This window comes from Lithobates pipiens, unplaced genomic scaffold, assembly GCF_037356315.1.
Source record: "Lithobates pipiens isolate NorthernLeopardFrog02 unplaced genomic scaffold, aLitPip1_a1.2 Scaffold_8, whole genome shotgun sequence".
Taxonomy (NCBI): Eukaryota; Metazoa; Chordata; class Amphibia; order Anura; family Ranidae; genus Lithobates; species Lithobates pipiens.
In genome coordinates, this window is record NW_027507903.1 from 580,840,506 (window position 1) to 580,858,293 (window position 17,788).

The window sequence follows — 17,788 nt, forward strand, 5'->3', positions numbered from 1 at the left end:
AAAAAAAAAAAAAAATCTGACATGGATTATGACCCTTCCTTACTCTAGCCAAAATGGAAAAAAAAAAAGTTTTGCTTATAGTTCTACTTTAAAGCGTTTGTTAACCCCAAAAAAATAAATTAAAAAAATTATTATTATTATATATATATATATATATATATATATATATATATATATATATATATATATATATATATATATATATATATATATATATATATATATATATATATATATATATATATACATACATACACACACACACACACTTTTTTTTTTTTTTTTTTTTTTTTTTTTTATTAACCCTGCTCCTATAAAGCATTTTATACAGCACAGTGCTTGTGTTGTGTGATTTGGACCCCTGTAAAACCTAAAACACCTGGCTGATACTGCCAGTTTCTCCCCTCCCCTCTGTAAACTCACCACGATAAGCATGGCTGCTGAGCCCTGACACTGTGGTTGATTTATGTGTCTCAGTCATCTGCAACAGTCTCCTCTGTCCTCTCCCCCCCCCCCCCCCCATCTCTGCTTGTTATCTAGTGACAGTGCTGCCCCATCCCCCTCCTGCTGCAGAAATATACAACATTTTTTTTTTTTACACTATCCGTATTTGTCTCCTAATAGTGTCCCCGTCTCTTTTTTGTTTTGTAAAACAATCTCCTATACCATATCCCACAGCGGCTCCCGTCGGTCATGTGACCGGCCGTGTCTCCTCGCGTCCTGCTGACGTCAGCGGTGAAATTTTGGCTCCACCCGCTGCTCCTGTCAGGCGGACAGAGGAGACGTGGCCTGTTACATGTGCACTGGGAGCCACCGTGATGATCATGTAACCGGCCGTGTCTCCTCTCTGCCCGTCTGACAGAAGCAGCAGGTGGGGCAGAGATTTCACCGCTGACGTCAGCAGGACGCGAGGAGACACGGCCGGTCACATGACCGAGATGGGAGCACTGTATAAAGACACAGAACGGATTATGTAAATGGGTCAAAGTGGGTTAAACGACAACAACTTTAATGTATCCTCGGCACAAGGCATTTTGCAGAGGAACTTTAAACCACAGATTGCAGGTGGGAAGGGGTTAATCCAATAACCACGGTGTCATAAAATACATCAACACTGATGCCGATTGTCCAGAACATGATTGGGGGTGTGAAAGTTTATACAATAAAGTTACATGATCCTATTACCTTGGTGTCATGAAGGTTGGAACAAGTGTTAATTGTTTGAGTTACATGGCTGATGGTGTGAATTATTGTCCAATCTTCAGGACAGAGATTCTAAAACCGCTTTACATGCGGATGACAAGGAGAAAATCGCCACCTCTGTTAGCGTGACATAAATACCATCAAACCTCTTGTCCTTCTGGCCCACAAAGTGCACCTCACCATTCTTCAGAGAATGTCCTGTCCACTTAAAGAGACCCTGTCACTAGATCACTATTTCATCAATCTTCCCATAAGGTTATATATGCACTAAGCAAATGTGTATCCAATTCTGAACTAGGTTTCTCTCGTCATTCTTTTTTTTATTTTTATTTGCCCTGCTTCTGTGCTTGTTTAATTCTGCAATTGTTCATTGAAGAAATTAAGACAGCACAGTACATATACACAGGGACAATCTTTTCGTACAGTTCAAGTTTCCTGTTATTGATTCAAATTGGTTTTCTTGGAAACCCTTGTACATTTACAGTTTTCTATTTTTTGTACGTTTCTGTATTCTTTACAAACTTGTAAACCTTTCTTTAAAGCGGTAGTAAATCACCATTTTTTTTTTTTAAACCTGCAAAATAAAATTCATAATGTGCTAGTATGCATCACATACTAGCACATTATGTGAAACTTACCTTAAAACAAGGCCCTACGGTGCCGCGCTGTCCCCTCTGAAGGCGCCTCCATCTTCACCCAGTCTTTTTTCCGGTTCACTGACTCCTGCTGTGTAAGTGACCAGAGCCATGATGACGTTCCCCCACATGCGTGGGAGCCGCCGCTTACGGTGCAGGACTCTAAAGTATCAACACAGGTATGCTGTTCCTTTAGAGTGCATTTGCCGGTGACATCACCGGCTGCATGTAAAGTAAAACAGTATACGTTGAGGAGACATTTCCAGTATATATAGGTAAGCCTTACTATAAAATGTAATGATCACCTAAAACCCATTCAGTAATATATATATATACACACACACACACACACACACACACAGTGAGGACTGAAAGTATTCAGTACCCCCTTAAATTTTGTCACTCTGTTATATTGCAGCCATTTGCTAAAATCATTTACGTTCATTTTTTTCCCTCATTAATGTACACAGCACCCCATAGTGACAGAAAAACACAGAATTGTTGACATTTTTGCAGCTTTATTGGCCCGACGGAAGCCTCTCCTCACTGCAAGACACATGAAAGCCCACATGGAGTTTTCTAAAATAAAAAAAAATAAAAATAAAAATAAAAAAAACCTGAAGGACTCCAAGATGGTGAGAAATAAGATTCTTTGGTCTGATGAGACCAAGATAGAACTATTTGGCCTTAATTCTAAGCAGAATGTGTGGAGAAAACCAGGCACTGCTCATCACCTGTCCAATACAGTCCCAACAGTGAAGCATGGTGGTGGCAGCATCATGCTGTGTGCGTGTTTTTCAGCTGAAAGGGCCGGGACGACTGGTTGCAATTGAGGGAAAGATGAATGTGGCAAAGTACAGGGATATCCTGGACGAAAACCTTCTCCAGAGTGCTCAGGACCTCAGATGGGGCCGAAGGTTTATCTTCCAACAAGACAATGACCCTAAGCACACAGCTAAAATAATGAAGGAGTGGCTTCACAATAACTCCGTGACTGTTCTTGAATGGCCGAGCCAGAGCCCTGACTTAAACCAAATTGAGCATCTCTGGAGAGACCTAAAAATGGCTGTCCTTGGTGCATCTTTCCCAAAAAGACTCATGGCTCTATTAGATAAAAAAAGGCGCTTCTACTAAATACTGAGCCATGGGTCTGAATACTTAGGACCATGTGATATTTCAGTTTTTCTTTTTTAATAAATCTGCAAAAAGGTCAACAATGCTGTGTTTTTCTGTCAGAGTGAAAAATTTAAGGGGGTCTGAATACTTTCCGTCCCCACTTATATATAATCTCCTATAAAATAAAAAAGGAGGGAAAAAAAAAAAGAAAAGAGAGATTATTGGAGTAGAGCAGCATAACTAGGGAACTGACCACAGTGTGTTCTCCTGCTTAGTGTGGTCAGTTTTTAATGGAAGTACAGAGGGACTGGCAGGAACAACAGGTATTTCACATAAAGGAACCAATACAAAGAACAGGATAATTTATCATACAAGTACATGGTACAGCAGGCACATATAAGGAATATGAAGTGTTGGGGTAACAAACACTTTAAAACACAATTTACGTATGTTATTTAGCATTAGAGCTTCCCGTGTGTAGATAACAAAGTCCTAAGACTGCTGCTGGGGTACGCCATCTTGGATGTTATGTCAGCAGCCCCAGCAGACTCGGAGTCATCACTCAAGCGGTCATTAACATACTGCTGTAGTGCAATACTCTAATATGATGAACCATACATACCCTCTAAACATTTCTTGCGGAGCTGAGCATCAAGTCCTCCTTGAATAATAGCAAACAGGTTCTGTTTCTCTGGGCGTTTATTGGCAGCAAGGCAGCGATCAAGCCAGCGGATGGATCTAATCATTAAGAAAGAACTCTGGTCAAATGTAAAATAATTTTAAAGCTGTGATTATTTAAAATTCTGTCTAATTCTGTTCAGACTGTCATGGATTTTGTGTGCCCTGTGATCATTTTTCTTATCGTACATCATGGGACAAAGAGCCATAGTAGTTACTATGTGGGTTATAGGCCACCTTCAGGTGATGGACACTGGCACGCTGTAATAAAAAAAGTAATAAAAGTTGCCTCCCTATGGTAAACCTCCAACAGGTTTACGGTCTAGGAAACCTTTTCACCGATTCTGGATGCTCACCCCCACCTTACTACAGGACACGTACAGGACACGTACGTCAGCAAGGGGAACCAGTTTTACAGCTTTTTTTTTTCTCTTTAAAGGGAGCAGCTTTACTTTATGTTGTAGATATGTGATAGGGTCACTTTAAACAACTCAAACACATGTGCATTAAAATAATAAATTCCCCTTTGCAAAATGTTACATGTTGAACCCATTTTTAGGGGGAAACATGTAACATGCTCCAGCATCTTGTATATTTTATTAGAAAAACATAGATTAAAACATATGCAATTGAGTATACATGGCAGCCATTGCTGATGATGTAATAGTTATAAATAGGTGGTATGTAGGAGTTATCCTTCAACCGACGTGTTTCAGCGTCTACTAGAGATACTACTTCCTCAGGGGGAGATAGGATATGAATAGTTTCCATGCAACCTGTTGCATATAGATTGGTCTCCTGAACAGGTTGCATGGAACCTTGAGCATACACCCAGGACTCCATCTATGGGTCCTCCTTGTTGTCCCACATATAGGAAGCCTTCCGGGTTTGGGCTTCTGATCTCACTTGGACAACTATTGTATAATCTGTTTAATTCAATACTTTATGCTGGATTCTTCAGGGTGATGGCAGTTTCCCGGGGGCCATGCTGTGCTTTCTGTTTTTAATTCAATGGAGTGTGCTATAAGCACTTGATTGCTGCAGTTAGTTTTCCTATCCCATCTACCCCTGAGGAAGGAGTATCGTCCGAGTGAGGTCAGAAGCCCAAATCCAGAAGGCTTATATGTGTGACAACGAGGAGGACACACTGAGGCCCATAGATGGAGTCCTGAGTGTACACTCGAGATGGAGTGGAAAAGATATAGTTCTTCTGGTTGGAGTTTAGGGGAGGCACTTAGAGCTGTTAGTATGAGGCATGCGTCTCTCTCGCTCTCTCTCTGGTCTCCTATAAACAGATTGCACGGAACCTATCTATAGGCAACAGGTTGCATGGAACCTTTTCATATCGTATCTAACCCTGAGGAAGGAGTATCTCTAGTAGACTCTGAAAGTAAAGGATAACTCCTACATATCACCTATTTGTAACTATTGCATCATCAGCAGTGGCCGCCATGTGTAATACTCCATTACATATGTTTTAATCTAGGTATTTCTAATAATATATACAAGTATTTTCTCTACTACATCCTTTTGTGATATTTATCTAAGTGGCGTTAAAGTCCACACCCCAAGGGGAACCCCTCTTTTTCTATGCTAACCTGTACATAGCCTCCTCCACGCGGGGTCCGGAGATGGTACTGCTCACCACGTCATCAAGCTGCATCATGATGTCAGAACCTGAGAAGATGATACAAAGCAGCTGCGTTAGAGAGAAATATTGAACAATTCATTGATTGTGACCCTTAGAAAAAGGACATAAATGCATACAAACAATATATTTAATAGATGTGAATGGTATCTGAGACTAACTAATCAATGGTTAGAATTTAGACGCATTTATAAAACTTACCAAGAGCATTCTGGATTTCAATAGACTTCTCTGGAGTGAGTAAGATCTCTCTGTTATCATAGGGAGATGTGAAATGAACGCCTTCTTCCGTCACCTTGGAGAGTTCCACCAATGACACCATCTGAAAGCCGCCACTGTCCTAAAATCACCAATTAGAAATCATAAACCCCAGACACATATCGTGCTTCCGTTCTAAAGTCAGTATTTCTAGTTTTGTTAAGAGGTCCTAACTTAGTAGAGATGAGCTGGGTTTGGAGCCAAACTCGATTCCAACCCATTTCCCAAACTCACGGGAAACTGTTACAGGATTGTATTCTTTCTGGCCCAATAAGCTGCGGGCAAGAGATTCCCTGCCATGTAGGTGCACACAACAAAGAGGGGTGGTTTTCACCTGACCTTAGGAGGGCTCCGATTGGAGGCCTGCATGTATAAATAGGACGGGCGGGGAAGCATCAGTCCTGCACGTTCTCCACAGTGGTCGGTCACATTATTCTTCACTCCTTGTCAGCATGTCTCACCATGGTAGGTTATTTCCATTCAACGTCTTCCCTTTTTTCACCTATTTTTATTTAGTTGCATGTCATCTTTCAACCATTTTTATTATTATTTGCATTGATTTTGCACTACTGGAGATAGACCACTTATATCTAGGTATAGTCATACTAAGCTTTACATATATACATTTATACTTACCAATATACCTCAGTTGGTTTTGCACCCACTAAAGCAGATCACTTACACTCACTAGTTTTCTGTGGAGCCATGAGGGTTTGGTGGTTGGTTGCCCATCCCCCCCCCCATCCTTTTTTTTATCATATATGTTTTGCACACATGTTCATGTATGTAGTACACATAATTTTCCTTTTCTGTCAACACCTAAGTGATAGTTTTATGTCATGTATATTAACACATAAGACACAGTTTTCAAAGCCGTCATGGTGGAGGACTTGTTGGATTGCTCTCCATGCCCGCCATTCCATCCTGTTTGCACTGCTGGGCCCTTGGAATCCCATGCCCACAGTTTCCGGGTCAGACATTTCTAGGCAACTACCATTAGGTCATAGGCATGTGATTCGTAAATATAGATCCCCTTTTGGTTGATATCCAATATTTGCAATAACTGAATTAACTGTATTACATTTCATTCTCCTAAACTATTTCTACTTTATAGAGAATTGTGTGTGCATCAACCCCTGAGGAAGTAGTGCTATGTCACGAAACGCATCGGGTTACATTGATGCACATTCACACCTATTAAGGATTAAGCTTTAAAACACTGTACCTGGCTGCGAAATTAACACTTATATATTGACCAGTCTGCTTTACTATATGGCAATTATGTCACTGTTGATCTGTTGGAAACAAATTTATTTGTAAATTGTATTTACCAATAAATCTTTTTTTTTTTTTTCAAAAACAACAAGTTTATTGGTGGACAAGATCAGCAAGTCATACAGCATACGAAGCATTTGAGAATAACATGGCTATCAGAGTACAGATACAGACGTCATACAGAGCAACGATAAACATTACAGCTACGTTGGTCAAACTCTCTTCAAAACCACCCCACCAACCCACCCACCACCCACCGGCCAGCTCCGCCAATAGACTGGGAACGTAGAGCACACATAATTTCTAGATTTCAATTGTAAGCAGGGTGCCTACCGTACAACATTAATCAGGCTCCACACAGGTGTCTGGATTGGCAAGCCACCTATCCCATATCCTATTATATTTATTGGGGCAGCCCCTATGCGCATATGTGACCTTCTTCAAAGGCAGCGACAGATTCACCTCAAGTATCCACGCTCTAACTGTGAGTGGTGCTGTGCGCAACCACAGCTTAGCGATCAGCTTTCTAGCACTGAACAGGGTCTCGTGCAGAAAGGCAGCATGACAGCGGTTGGTCTGAGCGTCAGGAAGAAGACCTAGTAGGCAAAGTTTGGGGTCAGCCTGTAGCGGAGAACCCATGTGGTCATGTAGAAAGCGGATGACATGCAACCAAAAGGCTTGAACGTCTGGGCAGGCCCATAGTAAATGATAAAATGTGCACGGGTGATCCCCACAACGCGGACACCCCGGGTCATATGCCGTGCGGAACTTGCTCAGTCTTAGTGGAGTGAGGTAAGCCTTGTGTATAATGTAAAGTTGGGTTAGCCGGTCAGACAGTCTAGGGGAAACCAGTCCAACATTGGTGAGGATGTCCTCCCAGTCTTCAGTGTCTAATGGGCCCACATCCACCTCCCACCTTACCAATAAATCTTTACTTTATTGATTTTATTCCTGTGTTGTGCCTCATCTAAAATCCCATTGGTAATTCTTGTTTCTTCATTACAAAGAAGCAGGGATGCCCATGAGTTTATTGAACTAATGTTGCCAAATGGCCATATTGGAACAATGTCTTTGTCTTAAGGGCCATGTGGCCATATTTGGTCAATAACGTCACAAGTATCCTCACCCCTTTGTTACATACAGTCGACAGGTAAGCAATTTCCTGCCCACAGCTCTTTGGCCCAGCAATTTAGCTAACTTCCAGGTCTGGACCAACCCCCACGCTCATCCCTGCTAAGTAGGTTTTCAGTGGATTTAGATTTACATATCAGCTTAAAAAGAGTTAGTTCACAGAAAAAAAAATGAAAAAGGTGAATACTGTACACCCTCCCCACCCCCCTGGTCCCCGCTGTACTTACCTCCTGCGATGCTGAGCTGTCAGTGCCCACGTAGATGGTCCAGTGGTCTGGGGGTTTGAATTTCATGCTCTTCTCCTGCTTCTTTGTGTGGCGCTCCTGGGATGGACCAGAGTGATTCCGATTGGCTCCTGCACAATTAATCAGTGCTGGTCCAGCCTGGGTGCTGCACAGAGAAGAGGCAGGAGAGTGGGGATTTCAAATACTTGGACTGCTGGCATTGGGGGCACTGAAAGCTCAGCATTGCCAGAGGCAAGTATAGCAGGGATCAGGAGGTAAAAGGGGGGGGGGGGGGGGAGGTGTACGGTGTTCGATTAGCTTTCCATTTTTTCTGTAAAGGTGAACATACATTTTAAAATGATATGCAAGATTTATATTACTTGAAGAAGAACAAAGGAGAGTCATGTCAACTGGCTCAAAACAGAAGATCACAGGTACATTCAGTTCAGGAATTGCAGGGCATAGCCTGCTTGGGATGATGGTGCTCCATGGCTGGATTGTTGCCGTTAGCGCTTTTGTTTTAAGTATCTTCATTACCACCACACTAAAGTCCCATACACATGGGCCAAATGTCAGGTGGTATCTTTGGTTCAACAGAAACCAGCTAATATTCGGCCCGTGTGTACGGCAGCCGGTCCAGCTTCTGTCGAAGGGGCATGACCCCAGCTGAGAGCCCTGACTGCTGTGTTCTGGTGGGAGGAGCCATCAGCTTGTCGGAACACAATAGCTCAGCAGGGCAATCACTGTACTAACATCGGACTGTAAGTACAGGATCTCCTCCCAAGCTCTTCAGTTTTGGTTTGATCAGACCGATGGGATGAACAGAAAAAAATTAAAAAATAAAAAAAAACACATCTAGTGTGTAAACATCATTTATTCTCACATGTCACAATCACATATCGGTGCTTTAAAGAGTAACTCCATTTTTGTTGAGAAAAATAAAATAAAATTCCCCTCTAGATGATCTATGTATATTGCAGGGGTTTTTAAAAAAAACTTTTTGTTGCAGATTCCTACATTTTGTAATTATGAAGAAATAGCTGTCTGTGTCCATGTGCCAAGTAAGTCTAATGGGAGTTACTGTATAAGCATCAGTCAGCTGGGCGCCTGCAGAGCTCTGTGGGAAATTGCAGGGTCTGCATCCCTTTAGACGCAATTTCCTTTTGGGCGTATATCACCAAAAATTACATTTTTGTAGCAGGGGATGTCAAAAATCTGACTTTCTGGGAAAAACAGTGAGCCAATCACACAAGCAGGAAATTACATTTCTGGGGGGGGCGCTCTGTATACAGAAAATAAAAGAGCTGCAAAATGAAAAAGGAAAAGTCATTTTTGATAACATTGAATTATAATATAACTTGTGTAATATAACTCGCAATTGTGTGTTATATTTAGGGGGGGTCGAGCGATTATCGGTGCATTAGGATCGGTCACAAACGTACCAATGTTACCAGTATTGCTTCAAAGGGTTGAACCAGGGGGGATGCCTGCGGGTACCATTCTTTAGAGCCGACAATCTGCTTTATTGTAACAACAAATGGTGCGGTTTAACAGCCACTCAGCCGTTATTACAAGCAGCGATTCCCACTGCTCCATCTGGGTCTCCTGTCCCACCGGCCGGGTGACCAGCCGGGCGCATCCGCCTGCTGGCCGAAGACCTGAACAAAGCTGAAAATCTAGTAACCCGGAAGCAATGTTATGACATCTCTTATGGATTACTGGCATCCTAAGGGCGCAAGTTTTAAAAAAATAAAAATAAAAAGTATTCAAAAGTATTTTGCAGATCTTTTCGTTTTGAATACTTTCAAGTGCAGAGGAGAGGTTGGGGGTCTTCTAGACCCCAGATCCCTCCATAAAGAGTAACTGTCACTGCCCATTACTCTCACAAGGGAGTTTACATTCCTTCTGACAGCAAAAAAAATAAATTTTTTTTTTTTTTTTTTTTTTAAAAGGACAGTGTAAAAATAAAACGCTTAACTCTACAGAATATCAGAACCTGGAAGGCAGCCGAAAAATCAGTATTGGTCCGGAAAAAAAAAACTATATAATCGGTCCACCCTTAGTTGTAATATTTATTTTATTTGCAATTGTTTTCCCCCATGAAAGTGTATTTACCCTTTAACCACTTCAGCTCCGGACCAATAAACACCTTAAGGACCAGAGGTCTTTTTGCAATTTCGCACTGCGCTGCTTTAACTGGTAATTGCGCGGTCATGCAATATTGCACCCAAACGAAATTTGCGTCCTTTTCTTCCCACAAATAGAGCTTTCTTTTGATGGTATTTGATTGCCTCTGCGATTTTTTTTTTTTGCGATATAAATGGAAAAAGAGCGAAAATTTTGAAAAAAAAAATATATTTTCTTCTTTTTGTTATAAGAAAAATCGAATAAACTAAATTTTAGTCATACATTGAGGGCAAAATTTATTCAGCCACATGTCTTTAGTAAAAAAAATGTCAATAAGCGTATATTTTTTGGTTTGCGCAAAAGTTATAGCGTCTACAAACTAGAGTACATTTTCTGGAATTTACACAGCTTTTAATTTATGACTGCCGATCTCATTTCTTGAGGTGCTAAAATGGCAGGGCAGTACAAATCTCCCCCAAATGACCCCATTTTGGAAAGTAGACACCCCAAGGAAATTGCTGATGGGTATGTTGAGCCCATTGAATATTTATTTTTTTTGTCCTAAGGGATTGAATAATGACAAAAAATAAAAATAAAAAAAATAATAAAAATTTTACTAAAAGTTGTCACTAAATGATATATTGCTCACATATGCCATGGTTATATGTGGAATTGCACCCCAAAATATATTCCGCTACTTCTCCCGAGTATGGGGATACCACGTGTGTGGGACTTTTTGGGAGTCTAGTCGCGCACGGCACCCCGAAAACCAATCACCACCTTCAGGATTTCTAAGGGTGCAAATTTTTGATTCAACTCCTCACTACCTATCACAGTTTCGAAGGCCATAAAATGCCAAAATAGCACAAAACCCCCCCAAATGACCCCATTTTGGAAAGTAGACACCCCAAGCTATTTACTGAGAGGCATGTTGAGTCCATGGAATATTTTATATTTTGCCAAAAGTTGCGGGAATATTACAAACTTTTTTTTTTTTTGCACAAAGTTGTCACTAAATGATATATTGCTCACACATGCTATGGGCAGAAGTCAAATTACACCCCAAAATAAATTCTGCTGCTTCTCCCGAGTACGGGGATACCACATGTGGGGGACTTTTTGGGAGCCTAGCCACGTACGGGACCCCGAAAACCAAGCACTGCCTTCCGGATTTGAATATAAAATGCTATAAAAAACAAACTAACCAGAGTCACCCGTAACACTTATACGGTGATCAGTGGTGAAAGGGTTAACTAGGGGCAATCAGGGGGTTCACATTTTTATTAGGTAGTATATGGGGGTCCCTGGCGCTATATAAAAACCTGACGGGGAACCTAAATAACTAACTGGCTAACCAGCGTCACCAGTGACACTTATACTGTGATCGCTGGTGAAAGGGGGTGAAAGGGTTAACTAGCAGCAATCAGGGGGTTAAAACCATTATTGGGTAGTATATCGGGGTACCTAGCGCTATAAAAACCTGGCGGTGAACCTAAAAAAATAACTAGCTACCTAGCGACACTAGCGACACTGATGCAGCGTTCAGAAAAATTATCGCTTAGTGACACTGGCAAAAGGGGGTGAAAGGGTTAACTAGCGGCAATCTGGGGGTTAAAACCATTATTGGGTAGTATATCGGGGTACCTAGCGATATAAAAACCTGGCGGTGAACCTAAAAAAATAACTAGCTACCTAGCGACACATGCAGCGATCAGAAAAATGATCGCTTAGTGACACTGGCAAAAGGGGGTGAAAGGGTTAACTAGCGGCAATCAGGGGGTTAAAACCATTATTGGGTAGTATATCGGGGTACCTAGCGCTATAAAAACCTGGCGGTGAACCTAAAAAAATAACTAGCTACCTAGCGACTGTAGCGACACTAATGCAGCGATCAGAAAAACGATCGCTTAGTGACACTGGCAAAAGGGGGTGAAAGGGTTAACTAGCGGCAATCTGGGGGTTAAAACCATTATTGGGTAGTATATCGGGGTACCTAGCGATATAAAAACCTGGCGGTGAACCTAAAAAAATAACTAGCTACCTAGCGACACATGCAGCGATCAGAAAAATGATCGCTTAGTGACACTGGCAAAAGGGGGTGAAAGGGTTAACTCTAGGGGCAATCAGGGGGTTAAATCTTTATTGGGGGGTGATAGGGGGCTACCCTGGACCTAACACTAACTGTCCTGACAGTTTTTACTGTCACAACTGACACTGAATGCATTGATCAGTAAAGAAATGATCAATGCAATCAGTGACACTGTGACTGGGGGGGGAGGGGGGATCGGGGGGGGTTTGTGTGCCTGTGTGTACCTACATGTCAGTGTAGTGTTGGTGCACACTTACTTTTACTCTTCTCCTCGTAGTCCGGTCAAAAAGACCGCCCCGAGGAGAATGACATCACTACCTCCTTCCTGTGTAAACAATACACAGGGGAGGAAGCTTCTCATTGGCCAGGAGCGATCCAGAGGGGGTGGCCGAAAACCAACGGCCATCCCCTCATCACGGAGCGCTCCTGGACCGAATCGGACCGCCGTAAACAGCGGGAGGGGGTCCGATCGGACCCCCCACCCGCTGGAAGGCAATCACGTAGATGTACGTGATTGTACGTCAGCACAATGGCACAGGCAGGCACAATGGCAATACGGCGGTCCTTAAGTGGTTAAAGAATATCTTGTACATTTAGTTCTGACCATTTGTGGTGCAGTGACACCCAACTTACTGTGAGAAGGTTCCGGTCCCAATTCATGAACCCATGCAGGCCATTCACTTTTTTCATCACTTCAGGACCCTACAAAAAAAAAAAAAAAAAATAAATATATATATATATATATATATATATATATATATATATATATATATATATATACACACACACATACATATACATACACAGTCATCTTTTCAACTTTTAAAATTGGAACTAAAGTACCATTGTCAAAAAATTGCATGCAAAATCTGCACAGAAAAAATAAAAAATAAAAAAAGAACCTTTCCCCCCCATGTAAAGCCTCATACACACGATCGGACTTTGTACAAACTTTCCCGTGGATTTTTGAACAAAGAGCGTTGGCCGGGAACTTGTATTGCATACAGAATCACAGTGTGTGTGTGTGTGTGTGTAATATATATATATACACTGTGATTCTGTACTTCCCAAGTATGCTGCAGTAATCTCCCTCCACTGAGTCTAGTTGGAGGGAAGCTTCACAATGGCAAAGATGTTTTTTTATTACAAATTATGTGAGCAAACTGCAGTTCCTTTTTAACTACTTCAATACCCAGCACTTTCCCCCCTTCCAGCCCAGGCCAAGCCAATTTTCAGCTTTCAGCGTTGTCGCTGTTTAAATGAAAATTGCGCGGTCATACTACACTTTACCCAAACTACATTTTTATCATTTTGTTCCCACAAATAGAGCTTTCTTTTGGTGGTAATTGATCACCACTGGGGTTTTTATTTTTTACTAAATAAAAAAAATCTAAAAAATAAAATAAAAAATAAAAAGTTTTTCTTTTGTTTCCATTATAACATTTTGTAAATAAGTACGTTTTCTCCTTCACTGATAAGGTGGCACCAATGAGGTGGCACTGATACAGTGGTGTGAAAAAGTGTTTGCCCCCTTCCTCATTTCCTGTTCCTTTGCATGTTTGTCACACTTAAGTGTTTCGGAACATCAAACCAATTTAAACAATAGTCAAGGACAACACAAGTAAACACAAAATGCAATTTGTAAATGAAGGTGTTTATTATTAAAGGTGAAAAAAAATCCAAACCATCATGGCCCTGTGTGAAAAAGTGATTGCCGCCTAAACCTAATAACTGGTTGGGCCACCCTTAGCAGCAACAACTGCAACCAAGCGTTTGCGATAACGTGCAATGAGGCTTTTACAGCTTCCTCAAGGAATTTTGGCCCACTCATCTTTGCAGAATTGTCCTAATTCAGTTACATTAGAGGGTTTTCGAGCATGAACGGCCTTTTTAAGGTCATACCACAACATCTCAATAGGATTCAGGTCAGGACTTTGGCTAGGCCACTCCAAAGTCTTCATTTTGTTTTTCTTCAGCCATTCGGTGGTGGACTTGCTGGTGTGTTTAGGATCATTGTCCTGCTGCAGAACCCAAGTTCGTTTCAGCTTGAGTACACGAACAGATGGTCGGACATTCTCCTTCAGGATCTCTTGGTAGACAGCAGAATTCATAGTTCCTTTTATCACGGCAAGTCTTCCAGGTCCTGAAGCAGCAAAACAGCCCCAGACCATCACACTACCACCACCATATTTTACTGTTGGTATAATGATCTTTTTATGAAATGCAGTGTTCCTTCTACGCCAGATATACTTGGACACACACCTTCCAAAGAGTTCCACTTTTGTCTCATCGGTCCACAGAATGTTGTCCCAAAAGTCTTGGGGATCATCAAGATGTGTTGTGGAGAAATTGAGACGAGCTTTGATGTTCTTTTTGCTCAGCAGTGGTTTTCTCCTTGGAACTCTGCCATGCAGGCCATTTTTGCCCAGTCTTTTCCTGATGGTGGAGGCATGAACGTTGACCTTAACTGAGGCAAGTGAGGCCTGCAGTTCCTTGGACGTTGTTGTGGGGTCTTTTTGACCTCTTGGATGAGTCGTCGCTGCGCTCTTGGGGTAATTTTGGGCGGCCGGCCACTCCTGGGAAGGTTCACCACTGTTCCATGTCTTCGCCATTTGTGGATAATGGCCCTCACTGTGGTTCGCTGGATTCCCAAAGCTTTGGAAATGGCTTTATAACCCTTTCCAGACTGATAGATCTCAATTACTTTCTTTCTCAATTGTTCCTGAATTTCTTTGGGTCTCGGCATGATGTGTAGCTTTTAAGGATCTTCTGGTGGACCTTACTGTGTCAAGCAGCTCCTATTTAAGTGATGCCTTGATTGTGAACAGGTGTGGCAATAATCAGGCCTGGGTGTGGCTAGAGAAATTGAACTCAGGTGTGGACAACCACAGTTATAGTATGTTTTAACAAGGGGGGCAATCACTTTTTCACACAGGGCCATGATGGTTTGGATTTTTTTTCCCCTTTAATAATAAACACCTTCATTTACAAATTGCATTTTGTGTTTACTTGTGTTGTCCTTGACTATTGTTTAAATTGGTTTGATGTTCCGAAACACTTAAGTGTGACAAACATGCAAAGGAACAGGAAATGAGGAAGGGGGCAAACACTTTTTCACACCACTGTATGTAGCACTGATGGCCATTGATAGGCAGCACTGACGGGCACTCATGGGTGGCACAGAAAGGCTGCACTGATGGGTACTTTAGGGTGGCACTGATAGATGGCATTGATAGGCATCACTGAAGGCACTGGCAGGCATTGAGGATGGGCACTGATTGGCAGCTACCTGGGCACTGATTGGCAGACCCCCCCAGGAGAGAAGCCAATTGTCTCTCCTCTACTCGCGTCTATTGGACGCAGGTGAGGAAAAGCCAATCAACGGCTCTTCCTGCTTACATCGTGATCTGCCGTGATTGGACATGGCTGATCACGTCATGTCAGAGGCTCTTTACCAAGATCGATGTGTCAGACTGACACACCACACCACCACGACGCGCGAGAGCGGTCATTCTGGAGGGCCGTCATATGGCATCCACCCAGGAGAGATGCCCAGCCATCACTTGATGGCCGGCGGGCAGGAAGTGGTTAAATATATGAACAAATTGAAGCCAAACTTCAGCTCTCACTTTATAAGCAGTTACAGCAAACTCCCCCCCCTTTTGGGATAAAGGTTTTACATAAAATAAAAGCGGATTATAAAGCACCCCGTCAGTGGTAAACGGTTTGTCCAAACCCTCGTCACTTTTACTGGACATCTAGTATTGTTGAAAAACAACAGACTTATTGGCAGGATCACCGGGTGAAAATGGAAGACAGCCTAGAAGAGATAACGAATGCAGCCAACACATCTAAGAATTGGTAAATAACTTTTCGGGTTTAATACTGCTTTAAATGCAGGATCATGAAGAGTATAGCTGAGCCCCACCCCCCAATGGTTTGCTGTGTGGGTGATCCAGCTCGGATTTCCAAGCTGACTCCTCATCCCAGGGATGCCTTCTGAAGCTGAATAGGCCCGCATCAGGTAAGCTGGGACTTGTAGTACTACAAAAGAGAAGAGGGTCCATCCTCACCGGCCTCATCCCAAGGTGGTAGGTGTTCCCCAGGCAGATCTCACAGCCCAGATCCCTCAGCTGGTCAGCCGTGATCCCCTTCATCGTCCCCTGAGTCCCCACCGGCATAAACACCGGGGTCTTCACCGGTCCGTGCGGTAAGGTCAGCTCGCAGGCCCGGGCTTTGGTGATTGGACATTCCGCCAGGACCCGGTGTACTAACGCATGTCCTCTGGGCGCCGCCATCTTCCCAGTGACAGCCGGAAGTGACACGTCTGTTCCAGCACCATAGTAACGGGACAGACGCGCAGGCTGTTTCACGCAACTTTATCGGGAACTGACAAAAAAAAAATCTGTGACTGTGCACTGAAGTTATGATTAACATTGCGGTCATCTGTCCCTGGAATCAATCTGGTTTTGGATATTCATCAAGTTACTGACAAAATTAAGAAAAAATTCTCATTGTATAATCATATTATCCAATTTGATGGCTTTAACCACTTAAGCCCCCCCCCCCCCCCGCCCATGATCAGACCATTTTTCGTAATGGCGTCGCTTTAACTGACAATTGCATGGTCGTGCGACGTTGTAAACAAAATTTGATGTAATTTTTTTTCCCACAAATAGAGCTTTCTTTTGGTGGTATTTATTTTTTGCACTATAAACAAAAAAAACAACAATTTTGAAAAAAAAAAAATATATATATATATATATATATATATATATATATATATATATATATATATATATATATATTTTTGCGATTCGGCGCTGCTTCGTTTTAACTGACAATTGCGTGGTTGTGCGAAGTTGTACCCAAACAAAATTTATGTCCTTTTTTTCCCAGAAATAGAGTTTTCTATTGGTGGTATTTGATCACCTCTGTGGTTTTTATTTTTTACGCTATAACCAAAAAAAGAGCGACAATTTTGAAAAAAAAAAAGCAATATTTTGTACTTTTTGCTATAATAAATATCCCCCAAAAAATTAAAACAAATGTCTTCATCAGTTTAGGCCGATATGTATTCTTCTACATATTTTTGATAAAAAAATCGCAATAAGCGTATATTGATTGGTTTGCGCAAAAGTTATAGCGCCTACAAAATAGGGGATAGATTTATGGCATTTTTAAATTATTTTATTTCTACTAGTAATAGAGGCGATCAGCGATTTTTAGCAAGACTGAAATATTGCAGCGGACAGATCGGACACTTTAGACACTTTTTTTCAGAGATAAAAAATAGCCACTGATTATTGTATAAATGTCACTGGCAAGGAAGAAGTTAACACTGGGGGGGGGGGCGATCAAGGGGTTAAGTGTTCCCTAGGGAGGTGTTTCTAACTGTGGGGGG

General features: G+C 42.0%; 1 protein-coding gene across 2 annotated transcripts in view; it reads right to left on the reverse strand.

Annotated features, from left to right (window-relative positions):
• Positions 1-16,719, reverse strand: part of QTRT1 (queuine tRNA-ribosyltransferase catalytic subunit 1) — a 44,211-nt gene extending 27,492 nt beyond the window's left edge. Inside the window, exons 1-5 of one of the 2 annotated variants that reach the window (XM_077470269.1) lie at positions 16,458-16,718; positions 13,018-13,086; positions 5,482-5,620; positions 5,231-5,309; positions 3,577-3,692 (exon numbers count right to left, since the gene is read on the reverse strand). In XM_077470269.1, the coding sequence (XP_077326395.1) occupies positions 3,577-3,692; positions 5,231-5,309; positions 5,482-5,620; positions 13,018-13,086; positions 16,458-16,682 (628 nt within the window). In that variant the 5' untranslated portion in view covers positions 16,683-16,718. Of the gene's footprint in view, positions 1-3,576; positions 3,693-5,230; positions 5,310-5,481; positions 5,621-13,017; positions 13,087-16,457 lie in introns of both variants that reach the window. The other variant, XM_077470270.1, reaches the window with a different exon arrangement.
• Positions 16,720-17,788: the final 1,069 nt, after the last annotated feature.